Below are 17,217 nucleotides of genomic sequence, written 5' to 3' on the forward strand. Positions count from 1 at the left end.
CATCATCTTGACACAATCTTTGGCTCCTATCTTCTATGGCTGCTGCAAACTTGCCCCTAAAACTGCACAAATTATGGATTTTTCCCTTGCCAGGCCTAACTTTAGCTTCCTTCTGCAATATCGTGATCCTATCCACTATACTCTGCGGTTGGAACCACTGATTTTTTGCCCATTCTCGCCCTCAGGCAGCTGGGCGAGCATGATAGCTTCCCAAAAGTCATCCAGTTTATAGAAATCTTTGCCCCATACTTCAGTGGGGGAAACATCATGAATGTTATAAATTGAGACCGCAACGGATCATAATCCGATTAAAATTTTATTAATTATAGCAAGTAGAATATGAGCAAAACAGCGCTGGACGACAGGGGAGTCTGCGCTCCGCCAACTGCCGCCCTGAGCAGTTCAAACAGTCCCTTTTTATACATCTTTACTTCCGTGTTCATGAGGTAGTGGAGTCATGCTTCAGTTGTTGTTAGGGGGTCGTTTTCTGCCTCCTGGTGGTCGTTGAGGCCGAAGTAAGAAGTCTTCCTCCTTCATCCCATAGTTGACCCCTCACTCATATGTCCTTATATGGGGTTGTTTGCCCTGTTTCTGTCGGTTCCTGGACACCTGGTGGTTATCTTATCTTGCATCAGCGGTGTCTGGTTTAGTTTGTGTATTGCGGTTATCTTATCTTACACAAGCGCTGTCTGGTAGCTGTTTGCATAAGCGTTTTCATATCTTTTGTTGCCTAACCTTTACATTGAGCTTAACATAAATCTTAATAAACGATACCCTAGTCCATAGTTTCTCACAATCCCCCCTTTTTCTTTTTATCCTATTATTGTTTATTAGACGCTACTTTCATTCTCAGCACTGCAAGCAAACCTTTTTCCACAATCCCAACATTTATCGTAACACTCACAAGGTAATACCTCACAATTACAATAGGCATAGTTCTCACGTGGCATAACGCATTCACAACAATCTTCATCCTCATTAATAGATACACTCTTATATTTTGCCCCAGACCTCGTAGTTAAAATAAGCAATTTAGCTATGTCAAACCGTTCTTTAATAAAATGTAAAATATAGCGTAATATACAAGGCCCAAATATAAGTCCCCAAATCAACATGATAAGCGGTCCTGCTAAAGCGGATAACAAAGTGGTTAGCCAAGGTGAAACATTAAACCAGTTTTCATACCATGACCTGCCCGCCTCACGATCCTTCTTACGTTCATCTAACCCTTTTCCGGAGTTCAGACATGGTGTCCTGGACTACTCCCGTATGGTCAGCAAAAGAACAACATTCTTCATTGAGAGCTACACATAACCCTCCTTCCTTTAAGAACAGTAGATCTAATCCTCTTCTATTTTGCAGCACTACTTCTGATAAAGACTTTACTGAAGTGGCTAAATTTTGGATAGATTGTTCTATTTTTGCTAAATCCTCATCTACAGCCATCTGCAAACTTTGTAATTCCTGACCTCTTACTAGGGAGGCTATGCCTGTACCTGCTCCAACTCCGCCCGCTATCAGCAGTGTAGCTAGGGTTACCACTGTAATTGGCTCTCGTTTTTGTCTATCCAGGTCTCCTTCAAAGTGGCGTAACACCTCCTCAGAGGTGTGATAGATCAGACGAGGAACAATAATCACCTGTACACAAAACTGAGATTGATTAAACACGTTTAGGGATAGGCAAGGCGTTACTCCGATGTCTGAACAAACCCATTTAGCTCCTGGTGTCGGGATAGCCCATTTGTCATTTTGATTCTTGTGTTTCTCTATATTGGTGTTAGTGACTGTTCGGTTGCACAAAGGCTGATACTTTTCGGGCACTGTACCTATACATTTTCCTTGACCTGTTACTAATTGAATAGTAATTCCTTGCGTATGGTTCCTCTGGTCATTCCATGGGCATTCTCGTGGGTTTGAACCATTAGACCATCAAATCCTTCCTGGTTTTCCAATTGCCTCAAAATATGGTGGTCTAACATTATAACATAACCAGCATTCCTCAGTTAAATTTGGTTTGCTTTCATTAAGGGCACGATAAGAGGCTTGCATTAGATTCCATAAGGGGTCTTTGGATTCTGACAACTCTAGATCCCTGGATAAGGAGAATTCAGTCACAATGTCATTAGTTGTTTCCAAAAGGGAGTCTGAAGAAGGGGTTACGACAATTACGGGGGCAACCTTTTCTTCAGAGAAAGTGGGTGGATTCAGGACCAGGTTTGGTCCTATTGGCAAAGGATCGTGGGGCATCGGTCTCTTCATTATTTGAAAAATTCCTCCTCTGTCTGCACCTGTTTCCCAGGATCTAATTCCCCAATATTTCCCTGCCAGCCAAAAGTCCTGAGCAGGATTTTTTATAGTTATATTGATGCCCACACAAGGAATCGGTTTACTTAAGCAATGACCCCACTGGTCTCCGTGTAATTTAGGTCTCTCGCATCCTTCCGGTGACCACTTTATTTCTAGATATTGGTCTCCAGGTGCGGACCACTCAGAGGCCCATGTTTCGCACCCCCAATATGCACAGTAATAATAACCTGGAGAATTACAGTATCCTTTACCAGGATTTGATGCTGGACATATATAAATTGGTTTACATATATCCACTTCATCTCTACGATCTTCTTCAGTAATTAGGTCATGCAAACTCACATTGAAACTAACTGTGCCCGGTGTAGTTCGTGCTTGGATTGGATTACTTGGATATTTTATGTTTGTTATTGTGCAGTTCATAGGTTCATGAGGGTTTCCATTTGCTTGGGTTATTATCAATAACAAAACTAACAGTATACCAGGAAAAAGGGTGTCTATCAATTTTGCCAATTTAAGTATATTTTTACCAGTCCTGGGGAAGTTCGGCCATTGCTGCTTTAGTGTCCCATTGTTCTGGTTCTTGTCTCCACAGTTTGTTCCTCCTCTGCCTTGCCCGTCGACTCGGTTGCTTCGAGCCACGGGGTGTATCATCTTCTCGGCAGCAAGGGAATTCTTCAGGAGAACAGCTGTTTCGGGCTTTCTGCCTGTTTACATAGGCTTCCCACTTTGCAGCTTTAACTAATGGGGCAAAGCAAGACACGGTTAGTACTTCCCTTCTGCACTTTATAGCCAAGATTTCAGCTACAAAGGGGACTGGTTCGGTGGAGTGGTAACAATAATATTGAGGGTTTATTCCTTTGGCAAAAATTTCCCACCACTCATGGGATTCTCGAATAATTTCTTGTTTAGACTCTAATTGTTTTAATTTCCACTCAGTAAGAGTTCTTTGGATTTTCCAACACTGTGTGCAAACTCCTATCGGAGGGTATCCACATTCACAGTGTGTCCACCATTTATTCTGGCATACCTTACACCTGAAACAAGCAAATGGATAACAATTGCAGTTCAAATTATTACATCTAATTCGTATATCTAGAGTGCATATATTATTTACATCAGCATATCTTCTATACTTGATATTGTGTGGTTGCATAAGTTTAGCAATTTCCTTCAACACACTTTGTACGCTTCCATATATAATAGATAAAACAAGAAATAATTATAGCAAATATAAACAACAATACACACTTTATACCAAAAGGTAATGCGGCAAAATAATCAAATGAAGTCTCTATCATTACGTTATCTTTTCAGGGTTATCTTGGTGTCACCTGGAGTACTGATTACTTTCCAGTGGGGTCTCGTCACTGGGCCTTTAATGCGACTGGCATGAGTCCATCCACGCTCAGCAGTCCGGACAGCTGTTTCTGTTGTAAGCAAAACAAGATAAGGTCCCTCCCAATTGGGTTTTAGGGTTTCTTCTTTCCACGTTTTAACCAATACCCAGTCCCCAGGTTTAAGATTATGAATTTTTAAGTCCAGCGGTGGTCGTTGTACAATCAGTCCATGTTCCCAAAGCTTGTTACGATGTTCTGCTAATTGTGAAACATATTCATTAATCACACGGTCTCGAATTAAAACATTTGTTTGTGGACTTTCAATTCTATACGACATTCCATACACCATTTCAAACGCTGATATTCCTACATCTGCTCGGGGTCTGGTTCTGAGAATTAATAGTGCCATGGGTAGGCACTTAATCCATGATAATTTGGTTTCTATCATTAATTTAGTCAAAATAGTTTTGATTTCTCCATTCATCCTTTCAACTTTTCCCGAACTTTGTGGATGCCATGGCGTATGGTATTCCCACTTAATACCCAAGCTTTCTGTTAGATCTCTAACAATTTTTGACACAAAGTGTGTTCCTCTGTCCGAGTCGATTACTTCAGGTACTCCATATCGAGGTATAATGTGTTCAAGTAACACTTTAGTAACTTGGTTAGCAGTTGCCTTGGAGGTAGGAAAAGCCTCAACATAATGTGTTAAAAGATCCACCATTACTAATAAATATTTGTAACGCCCTACCCTGGGTAGTTCAGTAAAATCCACTTGTATGTGTGAGAAAGGTCTGTATGCTGGGGAACGTCCTCCAAGAGGTTTTTGTCTCATGTTGTTTCGATTAACCTTTTGACAGGTCTTGCAGGCTGCCGTGACTGTCTTTGCTATGTTATATACGCCTATACAGGCAAACTGTTGATTGAAATGATCAACTAACGCCTGGGTTCCCCAGTGTGTTTTACTGTGTATTTTTGAAAATATTTCGAGTGCTATGCCCTTCGGCAAGACTTCTCTCCCATCTGGCAATATGTACTTACCATCCTGTTCCTTAGCTCCCATTTCTTCTAGTTTTTCCTTTTCTGCAGATTCTAAACTCAAATTTTTACTAACAGATATTTGTTGCATAGTCAAAATCGTACTATAATTGCCTGCCACTTGTTTTGCTTCTGTATCAGCTGCATTATTTCCCCTAACTTGATAACTTGTACCTCGCTGGTGTCCCTTTATATGTACAACTGCTATTTTATTCGGCATTTTCAATGCCCCCAGAACTCGCCGAATTAATTCCGGGTGTATCAGTTCTTTTCCCTGTGAGTTAACAAATCCTCTTTCCTCCCATATTTTTCCAAAGGTATGTACCACTCCGAACGCATAGCGTGAGTCTGTATATATAGTTCCATCCTTTCCCTTCAGTGACACTAATGCTTTCCACAATGCATACAGCTCACAGGCTTGAGCCGACCAGCTGGCACTTAGGGGGCCGGATTCTATTGTCTTAAATTCTCCTTTCTCTAACTTAACGATGGCATATCCAGACAATTGTTTACCTTCCACTATTCGTGATGACCCATCTATAAATAGTACTTCTCCACATTGTAGTTCTTCTTCTTCTAAGTCTGGTCTAATGCGTGTCTGTTGTTCAATTGTTTGAAGACAATCATGTACTAACTCAGTACTTTCCCCTGGGTATAAAAATTCTGCAGGGTTAACCACTCCAATAGTCCTTAGGGATAGTTTTGGAGATTCTATGAGTATTCCCTCATACTTTAGCAGTCGGCTATCTGTAAGCCATTTTTCTGCTTTTTGTTGAAGCACCCCCCTTATATTATGAGGTGCATATAGGACAACTTCTCCATTAAAGGTAATACGATTCGTTTCTTCAAGTAATAAGGCAGCAGCAACAATAATTTGTAAACAACTCGGCCAACCCCTGCTCACAGGGTCCAACAGCTTTGATAAGTATGCCACCGGTTTCTTTTGTCCGGCCCATTCCTGAGTTAATACTCCGAATGCCGTTCCTTCATGTATGTTAACGAATAAATGGAATGGCCGCTTTAAATCTGGGAGGCTTAAAACCGGTGCTTGACTTAGCTCCCTTTTGAGACTGGCAAACTGCTCTTGATCCTGAGGGGTCCACTTGGGTATTTTGTCTTTAGACAGTTGTTCATATAAGAATTTAACTTTAAAGCTGTAGTTCTCTATCCATTGCCTACAATACCCAAATAGCCCTAATGCCTGCCGAATTTGCCTCTTAGTGACAGGCATAGGTAATTCCAGAATTCCTTTAATGCGCTCTGGATCCAATATCTTCTTGCCGTTAAACAAATAATGCCCCAAATATTTCACTTTTTCCTCCACAAATTGTAACTTTTCTTGTGATACCCGTAGGCCCTTTTGTGCAAGAAAGTTTAGAAGTCAAATGCTTTCTTTTCTTACATCCTCATTATTCCCTGCTATGAGCAGATCATCTACATACTGTAACAGCACGTTTCCCGTTTGTACCTGGTATTCTTTTAAGAGCTCTTCCAGGGCCTGTCCAAACAGATTAGGGGACTCAGTGAACCCTTGGGGAAGCACGGTCCATCTCAATTGCTGTCTACGGCCTGTCTCTATGTCTTCCCATTCAAAGGCAAAATAATCACGGCATTCTTCTGCCAGTGGACAGGCCCAAAAGGCATCCTTTAAATCAGCCACACTATACCAGGAGTTATGGGGTCCTAGCTTGCTTAGCAGGGTGTATGGATTTGCTACTACAGGGAACTGGGTGATAGTTCTTTTGTTTATTTCCCTTAAATCATGTACGAGCCGATATTTCCCATTGGGTTTCTTTACAGGCAGAATGGGAGTGTTAAAGGGTGACATACAAGGCTCTAAGATTCCGTGTGCTAACAATCGATCAATTTCTGGTTTTAATCCCCTCCGTCCTTCTAGGGATATGGGATATTGCCTTACCCTCACAGGTATGTGGGGTTCGGAAATTTGGATTTTAATCGGTGGGATTTCCAGTCTACTAATTGTGTCCGGAGAGTACCAGACATCGGGGTTAATTTGTTTTTGATCATCCACGGTCAAAGGATAAGCAGACACTGTAAGCTCTTGATTTTTCACTTTAATTTCTAATTGCAATTCAACAATTAAATCTCGTCCTAACAGATTAAATTCTGCTTCAGGGACTAGCAAGAGTTCACCCATTCCAAATTTATTTTCAGTTTCGAATACCACATTTTTGATTTTGCTTACTTTAAAGGGTTCTCCTTTTGCCCCAATTACTTGTACTTTTTCAGGGGAAACTTTACATCCCTCAGGTATTTGCTTAATAGTTGATTTCTCAGCCCCAGTGTCTACTAAAAAGGTGAACTCTTGTTTATGGGGACCTATTTTTAATTTTATCAAGGGCTCATGATGACTCCGGTCCCCTAAAATATAAAGCCCCTGACTCTCCTATTCCGTTTTCAATATTTCCTCATCCCTGATCCTTTCTCTGCAATTCTTTTTTATATGTCCCTTCTTTCCACAGTAAAAACAACATCTCTGTTCCTTCTTTACTACTACGTTCCCTTGTTTCGTTCCAGCAGATCTGTGTTCACCAGTCCGCCCTTTGCGATCCTCTCTGACCGCTGCTACCATCATTTTTACTTGTCGCTTGCTGCTCTCTTCTTCCCGCCTTACGTAGACTTTCTGAGCTTCCCTCAATAATTCATCCAACCCTCTATTCTGCCAGTCTTCTAACTTTTCAATCTTCTTTCTGATATCTTCCCATGATTTTGCCACAAACTGAGTTTTGAGGAGTGCTTGCCCTAAAGGGTTGTCTGGATTTACCCCAGAGTACAGCTGAAGGGCTTTCCTCAGTCGTTCCAGCCACTCAGTGGGGCTCTCATCTTTCCTTTGCATTTCATTAAATGCTTTATTGATATTCTGGCCACGGGGTACTGCTTCTCTAATTCCCTGAATTACTATAGTTCTCAGGTCCTGCATATGAGTTCTATGCGCCGGATCCTGATTATCCCAATTAGGTCTTTGGAGTGGCCATTTAATATCTGCTTGGGGTCCCTGGGCATGTTGAGCATCCCACAGTCTCATTCCTGCTCGTCTAATCATATCTCTTTCCTCGGTAGTAAATAATTGACAAAGAATAGATTGCATCTCATCCCAAGTATAAAGGTTTGGTCCCAGAAATTGATCTAATCTTTCTGCCACTCCGAGTGGGTCCTCAATTAAGTTTCCCATCTCGGTCCTTTTAAAATCTCGTAGGTCAGCCGAATTTAGAGGCACAGAAAGATCACAGGTTGAGGTCCCCCCATGGGTATTTCCCTTAGGGGGTACATCTGAGCTGCCCCTTTTGACTTCTAGTTACGCGTCTAGGAAGAGGGGGAGACCCTTGTTCCGACTCTGGTGGGGGAGTGGGCACTCTGGGGACCTCTGCGGGAGCAGGAGGAGGAATGTAAGGAGGGGGGGTTAGAAGGGTTTCGTCTAACTCTTCCTTCTTTTTCTTTTGTTTAGTTTTTATTTCATTCAGCAGGTAAAGTCTAGCTCCCGGTCTTTCTAGCCACACTTCCGCATATTGACTCTCCTCCAGGTTAAGGGGTTTTTTATTATTAACCCAGAGGTTTAATTGCTGTCTTACCCAATCTTCTTCTGACCCATAGACTGGCCAAAAGACATTTTTAGAAATCTTCTTCCCTCCTCATATCTTAGTACAATAGTCTATCATTTTCTGCTTATCTTTCCCTAGGGTTCCAGGGAAATATCTCCAATTGTCTAAGATATATGCCAGAGGGGTATTCTTAGGTACAGTGGGTACCCTTCCCATGGGAGTCGAAGGCTTGCTGCCCTTCGCCCCCATCTTCTGGAATATCCACAAACATACACTCACTCGCTCCCCTTGTTCCTGGCCCAGTCCCTCGCGGGAGATGGGAGACGCAGTACTTAAGAGTCCGCACTCGCTTAGTTCAGTATATCGAACCTCTCACTCGTTATATTCCAGGAAACCCAATCCCGCCCGAACGGCAAACCCGCGAACAAATTCGCAATATACTTACGCGTCCTGCGTCTTCGTCCGGACTCCCGTGCACAGAACTTTATGGGATTTTACCAGTCCTTTTTTGCTCAATATCCTAGATTTTAGGTTCGTTGGTAAGGTTGGAGTAAGCTGTTGGTCGCGGGGCCGTGAAATGTCGCGGGGCGCCTCCCCGGAGGACCAAAGCCCACCGTTCCTTATCCGAGTCACGGCACCAGAAATTGTTATAAATTGAGACCGCAACGGATCATAATCCAATTAAAATTTTATTAATTATAGCAAGTAGAATATGAGCAAAAACAGCGCTGGACGGCAGGGGAGTCTGCGCTCCACCAACTGCCGCCCTGAGCAGTTCAAACAGTCCCTTTTTATACATCTTTACTTCCGTGCTCATGAGGTAGTGGAGTCATGCTTCAGTTGTTGTTAGGGGGTCGTTTTCTGCCTCCTGGTGGTCGTTGAGGCCGAAGTAAGAAGTCTTCCTCCTTCATCCCATAGTTGACCCCTCACTCATATGTCCTTATATGGGGTTGTTTGCCCTGTTTCTGTCGGTTCCTGGACATCTGGTGGTTATCTTATCTTGCATCAGCGGTGTCTGGTTTAGTTTGTGTATTGCGGTTATCTTATCTTACACAGGTGTCTGGTAGCTGTTTGCATAAGCGTTTTCATATCTTTTGTTGCCTAAACTTTACATTGAGCTTAACATAAATCTTAATAAACAATACCCTAGTCCATAGTTTCTCACATGAACATCTGTAGAATGTGGGCACACACTTCACTAAAGAGGGGTTATTTCATCCTGAGAGGGCCTCACTGTAAATTCTCTTACCACTTCCCACCCCTGCCGCCACCCTTCACTCTCAGGAGGTCACACTTGTAAACTTCTGTAGAGACTCATCTCTTGTTCAATTCTATCACTTTGTCCTTCGGCTGTTTTCCTCACGGACAAACAGAACCACGGATCCAGACTCCGCACTCACTTCGCACCAAGGCACATCTCAGGCGCGCACACACACACACACACACACACAGACACACACAGAGATACACAGACACAGACACACACACAGACACACACAGAGATACACAGACACAGACACACACACAGATACACAGACACACACACACACAGATACACACAGACACACACAGAGATACAGACACAGACACACACACACAGATACGCACACACAGACACACAGACACACACGCGTGCGCACACACACACAGACACACACAGAGATACACAGACACATACACACACACAGATACACACACACAGACACACACACACACAGACACACAGACACACACACAGATACGCACAGACACACAGAGACACAGACACACACACGCGTGCGCACGCACACGCACACACACACAGACACAGAGTCAGGGGCCAAGGAACTTTATTTGCCTAACAATAAATCTGCAAATGCAAAGGGAGAGAGCGCGAGAGCTAAAGTGAGAGAAAGGAAGGAAAGAAATAAGGGAAGAAAAAGAAAGAGTTCAAGGCAATAGCCACCACCCCGGAGCTGCAGCGTCCCAACGGTCTGATTCGTTCCCCAGTCCGGTGGGGGAACGTTCTGTCCCATGTTAGCTGGTTCCATTTTTTATGGAGTTGCTACAAGCTGTTCTGCTACACCACACCTTCCACCCGGCAATGGTGTACGTGCCCAACACTCCTCAGAGGCCTCTGGGCACCCTGACCCCCTGACCCCAAGTCTGGGCACGTGCACAGGGGTTTGGTTGGGTTGTGCAGGATCAGCCTCCCCCGTTGCTCCATGGCGTCCGTCGGTTTCCTCCTTTAACAATGTATAGACCGATCTCTGCGGTGGCAGCGGTGTTACCCTCCTGCCTTAAATCCCTTCTGTGCCGGTGGTGTTATCTTCCTGCCTTAACAATGTACAGATCGTTCCCCGTGGGGATGGCATGAGTCTCCTGCCATAGCAATGCTGAGACAACACATCTGCTGTGGTGATGGCGGGTCTCAGCAGCACAGTCTCTTACACCCAGTCAGAAGGGGTATCTTGAAATTTAATCTACGGCCCAATATGCTTTTAAAAATTATGAAATTAAATTATAGTCTTGTGAATTTACAGTAACTTTTAATCCATAGTGGATAGCTAGATCCCTGTATGTATGTGGTGGAAAGAAAGCACTCAGGAAAAGTATTTGATGCATTATTGAATTATAACCACCCTGAAACTATTTTCATTGAATCAAACCTGTAGTGCAGTCCAGCTAAAAAATAGGTCATCCCTGAAAGTTAATATTTTTTATGTCATTAATTTACTTTGATTCATTTCAATAAAGCAGGAAAAATAAATGGGATTGAAACCAGAATGTGGACATAGAGTGATGGCCTTGTATTAGTGATACTAAAACAGAAAGCTAGAGGATGTCAGTCCCCGGAGGAGGAAGAGCCTAGGGTGGAAGCTCAGCAGGTGTGAAGGCTGCGGATGTATCTTGACTCCAGGTGAACCCACACTGCAGCCAGCGTAGCAAAAGTGTTGAAAGTGGTGAAAAGGTAAAACAGAGAGGAAATGAAGTAGAGCTGAATTTTGGGGAGGAAAAGTTATTTCTGATGCTGAGGAGGTACGAAAGAGGACTGGAATGGAAAAAGAGCACCACAGATTACCGTTGTGTGCTGAGCGGGGGAATGCCAGTCAGTGGGTGTCAGCTGGCTGGGGCAAAGGATCTCTGCCGATTCCCACTGGTTGTAGAGACGTAGCAAAGCAAATGTCTCCTGGGAGATGAGGAGTAGTATTGTCTACAAAAAGCCTGTGCTTTACTCTTTCTGACGGAAAAGTACCCTCAACAAAAAAAAAAAGTAACTCCCTTTTCAGACTTGAAGGCATTTACAGTGGTTCTGCCCACTGTGGCTGGATGGCTGAGCTGGTTCCTTGCGGCACGTGAAGAGCCCTGCTGAGATAGGAAAAGGGTCATCATAGTCCATAGTGCTCTTGGAAACTGTCTTTTCCTGCAAAAAGCCTAGATTAAAGATTCAATAAATAACAGGCGATGTTCCCTAATATCCAGTGAGTCCTTGCAGAGTAATAAACCAATTTTCCCAAAATGAGTAGGGCAGAGAAAGGTGATGCTAAGGACAAGAAGAAGTAATGCTGAATTGGAGGTAATTGTCATATTCCATTAAGTTTCCTGCATTGCCCTAGGTTGGTCACTTCCTCCTTTTGTTTGTTTAATAGAGATCATGGAGTGAAAGGACAAGTCTTGATGAGTACTGGAAAAGGATGCCTCCAGTGAAATGACTGACTTGTCTTATAAAAAGATGAGTTACATTCATTTGTTGTGCATGAAGCGATGCAGGAGCCATCTTCTGTGGTCCAAGGGCAACGTCCCTAGTTGCAGTCCATGTGAAGTGCCTCCATGTCCACGTATTTGCAACCAAAGTTCTTCAAATACTGCATGGCCTATTGGATTGAAAGAACATGGATTCTGTTCTGAGGACTTACTCCAACAGTGGAGAATTTCTGTATGACTCAACCTTTGCTATCAACTATAGCCTGTCATCCCATCCTTAGTTCCTGGAGCATTTATTCTTCAATCCGTTTTATAAGTAAAGCAGCTGAGAGACACATTAAACACACTGTGCTAGAGCTGAAGGTACAGTACAGGTGGTTCGTATGATTTCTCATGGCCACTGCTGTACTACTTTCATAGCAAATGTGGTAACATAATTCCACCTCTCAGTCTCTCCTGCAGGAATCTGCGCTCTGCTAAGAATTTTATTCTGCAGATTCATACAGAAATGATCCTAAATGCCAGGGTTGAGTTCTCTGTGCATTGTTAAGAAAGAATTTAATTAATTCCACAGTTAATATGACAAATACCAAGCCATGAGCTGTTGTTCCTTTAGGAATTAAATGGCAACAACGATGAAGGCACTTCTGAAGAAGGTAGAAGCCTTGATTGAAGAGACTTGGAAACTACGAATGTGAGTCACGCCAGTGAAACGTCAGGACGGTTTGTGCTCGCCAGTTATATTTGGTCTGTGGTGCATTTTGGCACCTGTGCATGCAACTCTACTAATTTTTACTAATTGTGTCCTTATTTCTGCTTTCTAGCTGGGGAAACGGCAGTTCCTTGATTAGAATCACAAAAGTAAATCTGTGGATTGTTCTTATTTTAAGTGGAAGAGAGTTCTTCAGTCACGGTAAAGATCCAGTAAAGCTGTGTCACGTAAATCAGTCTTTGCTTCCCTGTTGCTTAAATAATAAGACATACTTCATATATCGGGTGTGCACAGACAAACCGCAAAACCTAGATGTGCCAGAAGGTGCTATCTGTGTGGGCCAAGCCTTGAGGGAGGGAGGGAAAACTTGTACCAGACTTAGGTTAAAAACAGATGACAGAAGAGAGCAAAGAGCCGGGCATTTGTCCTGGAAGTCCTGTTCTAACAGCCTCTTCCAGTGTGCTATATTCTGTCTTGGGGACCTTTTCTGGGGCCTTTTTTTTTAGTAGTGTTTAGTTATGGCAGAAATGCTGACATTTCTTCCGGTAGCAATGTTGTCCCTGAAGAAAATAAAAGCTTCACTGACAAAGGTGGAAATCAAAGCTGAAAACACAATAGCATTCAGACTTTTGCCAAGAATTACTTGCCAGCACTAAGGGCCTGACCTCACCCAGGCGGTAATACCTTCCTTCCTGGAGCCTTGCAGAACGTTCCAGAAACTCTGGAACTTGAGTGGAACAACGTGCTGCTGCCGTTCAGCTTTACATCAGGCACGGTGCTGCTGAACGCCGAGAAATTTCACTCAGTGCTGAACTCCTTGTCTGCTACTTGCACTCTTTGATAAAAGGTGTTCATTACTCAAGGGAGCACAAGGGCACGTGCATACGCTGGGTTTGTCCACCAAAACAGCTTTACTGGTTGTCCCACCATCATCTTTTTGTTTTGTACTTTAGTTTTATCTTTAGTGCCAGTTTTCTCAGCAGTGATTACAGTGCTTTGCATAGAAACAAGCAGAGATTATACAGGCGGAGAAATGAAAGAAGCTGGATTTGAAGTAGTGAAATCCACAAAAAGCAGAAGCAAGCAGAACACAAACCTGTTGAATGTGGACAAAGTCAGGTTTTAGAGCAGTGCCCATTATAGGGAAGTTTTCTCTAACACAGATACAATTCTTGTGCATGTCATTCATATTACAAGAAATACTGAGTAATTGTGAGAAAACATTCCCTACCAAGAAATATTTTAGGGCACTAGAATTTCATATGGAAGCTTTCTATCATAAAATGTTATTTTAAAATGTTGGTTCTTGCTTTGGATTTTTGCGCTTAAGTCTTTCGGAACTCTCACTTGTATAATTTTAGACTTCAGCTCTGCTTATGATGCAGATGGAAACCTACCTGTGTGCAGATGAATGCTGTGACGTTTCTGTGAAGCGGCCAGAGTTGCAGGTGGCATATGGCAAGAATCTGCAGTATTTGCACTGATGGAACATGCAGGTGACGTAGTGCCCTCAGATACAGGGGACAGATTGTCAAAATTGCATTTAAAGCAACGTGCATGCAGAAGACCAGGAAAAAACATGCAACAGTGAAAACCTATTTACAACCATTTCAAACCCATTCACAGCATTTCCAATGAATATCACCGGTTCTTGCCAAGTGCCACTTAAATACCACTTCATCTATACCATTTCATGCACACAGACCAGGTCTGGGGGGGTTCTGTTCTGCAGCAAGTTGCAGTGCCGAGCAGAAGCCAGGGCAGGAAGCGATTATGGCTAAAGAGCTGATGCTGATTGAAAGTGTGTGATGCTGCAGAGGAAATGTAACACCTAGAACCTCAGCTAGTCTGGACATCGATTTCAAAACCAGGGCACATTAAGATGTAAACAGTCAATAGGACTGGGGCCCACCTTTCTCCTAACAATCAGGTCATTAGCAGTAGGAGTGTGCAGAATGATTTCCATGATTAAACTGCAAGTGCAAAATGCATGGAAGTGCGTGCTCATCAACGCTGAGCGGAAACGGCCTTGCTTTTTGCCATGTTTCTTCTCCTGCTTGTTCTAATTCATCCTGGATACAAGAGTCAGGCGTAAGGGCAGCTTACGTCTAACAAGTGCAAAGAGGCCTTTGAAAAGGCTTAAGATTCTTCCGTGTAACTATACTGGGGAAGCATTGTGAAGAATTGTGCTTCTGATTTTCAAGGTCGCTTCCCCGAAAAGTCATCAGCTCGCATTCAATTAAAATTGCCAGGATCTGAGTGGAAAGTGTCTCTGATGAGAAATGGAACAGAATTCAAATATTTGGTAGAGTTAGCTATTGTTATAATGTAAGTGATGATTGTTATATGGGTGAAGGGGACAGCTTCCTTTTTATCTAGAGGTTAACATCTGGCGTAGTTTATAGTATCCATTCAGTAATTTTGAGTGTTATCTAACTTCTGATTCCACCATTTTTTAGAAGTCTGGTCAGTGTAGAAAGCAGTAAGAAAGACAAACTTCAACCTGGGAGCCCTTACTTTTTTTTTTTTTTTTTTGTAAGATGTGTATGATGCTCTACAATCACATTGTGTATGTCAGCAGTTTTGCTTTTCTGCAAAGTGCACGTGCCAGCAGAATTACTCATAGCTGAAAGGGAATCGCCAGGCTACCCTACTGCTAATGCCATGCTTCAACACACAGATGTACCCAGGGCAATGCCCTTCATCACCCTGGGCCTTTAAGCAGCTGAGCGTTATTTATGAAAGCACTGAAGTTTCCCTGCACTCTTCCATGTACCATCTGAGCCATAGTAACTTATTAAAGTGAAAAACTTCTAGAATGACAAAGGTTCTACTACAGCACCAAGAAAGGCTTAATCAGTGAAGATAATCTAGACATAAGGACGTTTAGGTAAATTGCAAAAGCCAGTGATCCATCATTTTCCCCCTGCACTTCTGGTACATAGTTTTCTCTTGTTTGCTCCTGTCTGTGTGCCCGTAACATCGACACATCTTGTCTTCCATGTCCAAAATGAAAGCTGGTCTTTCTCACAGTGGCTCGGGCCCCTCATAGGACAGATGGCAAAATACAGGTGCAGGATTTTGTTGCAGGGATGAAGCTGGAATGTAAAACAGCCAGTCATTTATAAGGCGAAGATTAAATTCAGCCCATGTTCAAAGTAATTTTTTCCTTGCCCCCAAATAGATCAGTCAAAAAGTCCCCCAAGTATGTCCTTTTCTTGATGGGAGAAAGCTCAGCGCCATTGTGGATGCCAAGAAACAAACCAGGTTTTAAATCCCAGCTTCTCTGAGATATTGATGTATTTCTGGGAAGCAGCCCTGCAACTCCTGAAAATTAGAGGGCAGCACAAAACAGAGTTTATGAACAGTAAATACAAAGACACATTGTTGATGAGATTGCTCTGAAGAATTATGTGGAAAAGGGAGCTGGAATGGGCCTGTGTGATTTAGGATTCCTTGGTAAATAATTTCTACTGTGGCTACCTGGTTGCTGTGAAAGGACTGTTAGCTTTGTACAGGGTTATTTTTGCCTTGATGCTCCAGAAATAGGTAAGCATGATGCTGTTTCATGAAGAGCCATTAAAGAGGAGCATTTGAGCTGGGTAATAACTGTCTATTCATTCCTGCAACAGGGAACGCAGTTTTATGCACAGGATTTTGATAATACAGCCGGAGGTTAAAAGTGAACTTTCTCTAAGGCTATGGCCAATCGGCACTTCACCAGCAAGAAGGTGACTGGCAGTAGTATTTGTGTAGATGCCACGGGTGTTTATAGATGTGAAGGAAGCTTGCTTGTTTGTTTGTTTGTAAAGGTGCCTGGAGCTCCATTCTACATGAAGGTATTGCTGTAGACATCTGGGGGTGGGCCTGTGAGGTGGGAGCAGAACTTGTACTCAGTTTCTACAAATAGAACAGAATTTGCAAGGAAGATAAAAGTGAATATTGTCCTTGTTGTTTGTGATACACAGCTGTGCTCAAAAGGCCCAACTAGTGTGTGGTCCAGATTATCCTGAATAAAACATGGGCTGTGCTGCTTTCTTCCTAACAGTCACTGTCCTTGTTGTGCTTATAGCAGTGATTAATAGTAATAACTAATCATTAATAATTCATCATAGTTAATAGGTAGTACAATGATCAGCTATCACAGTAACCTCAGTTAAAGCAGCGCTTATGCTTAGGGAGAGGCGGTACTACCAATGAAAAGCAATTTGCAAATTCAAGGTTGACTGTGTCAAGAAAGACAATTATAAAATCAACTTCATTTGCAGGTGCAAAGAGCCAACACCATCTGCTACTGGCAATATGTAACCGGCGGGTGAGAGGAGAGATAAATCAAACCGATGGTACAGTAAAAGCTGAAAAACTGGTTGTCCACCCCTTGTCCTAGGGGCCTTCTCTAGGTACCTCCCAGCACCTGCACCTTGTGCTGCCATGCTGCTGGCTGTCATGTAGAGGAGCTCTGTTCGATGGTGGTTTCCATAGTCTTCTCAAACTAGCTGTGCTAGGAAAAGGCATGCAAAGACGTTATAATTATAAGCAGATCAAGAAGTTGTCTTTCACACTGCTATTTCTTTAA

General features: G+C 42.9%; 1 protein-coding gene across 5 annotated transcripts; it reads right to left on the reverse strand.

The window, feature by feature from the left end:
- Nucleotides 1-898: 898 nt before the first annotated feature.
- Nucleotides 899-9,275, reverse strand: LOC308057141 (protein NYNRIN-like). Of its 5 annotated transcripts, none has more exons than XR_013925153.1 (3): nt 8,691-9,275; nt 3,642-3,737; nt 899-3,048 (listed from the first exon to the last, which is right to left on the reverse strand). XR_013925153.1 is itself a non-coding variant. In XM_080411292.1 (3 exons), the coding sequence occupies exons 1-3, from the start codon at nt 5,914-5,916 to the stop codon at nt 2,834-2,836; spliced, it is 1,029 nt and encodes a 342-aa protein (XP_080267418.1). In that variant the 5' UTR covers nt 5,917-7,932; the 3' UTR covers nt 899-2,833. The 5 variants fall into 5 exon arrangements, 1 of the variants encoding a protein (XP_080267418.1); XM_080411292.1 differs by lacking the exon at nt 8,691-9,275 and adding an exon at nt 5,199-7,932; XR_013925152.1 differs by lacking the exon at nt 3,642-3,737 and having other exon boundaries at nt 899-3,344.
- Nucleotides 9,276-17,217: the final 7,942 nt, after the last annotated feature.

This window comes from Falco punctatus (genome assembly GCF_963210335.1).
Source record: "Falco punctatus genome assembly, contig: scaffold_176, whole genome shotgun sequence".
Taxonomy (NCBI): Eukaryota; Metazoa; Chordata; class Aves; order Falconiformes; family Falconidae; genus Falco; species Falco punctatus.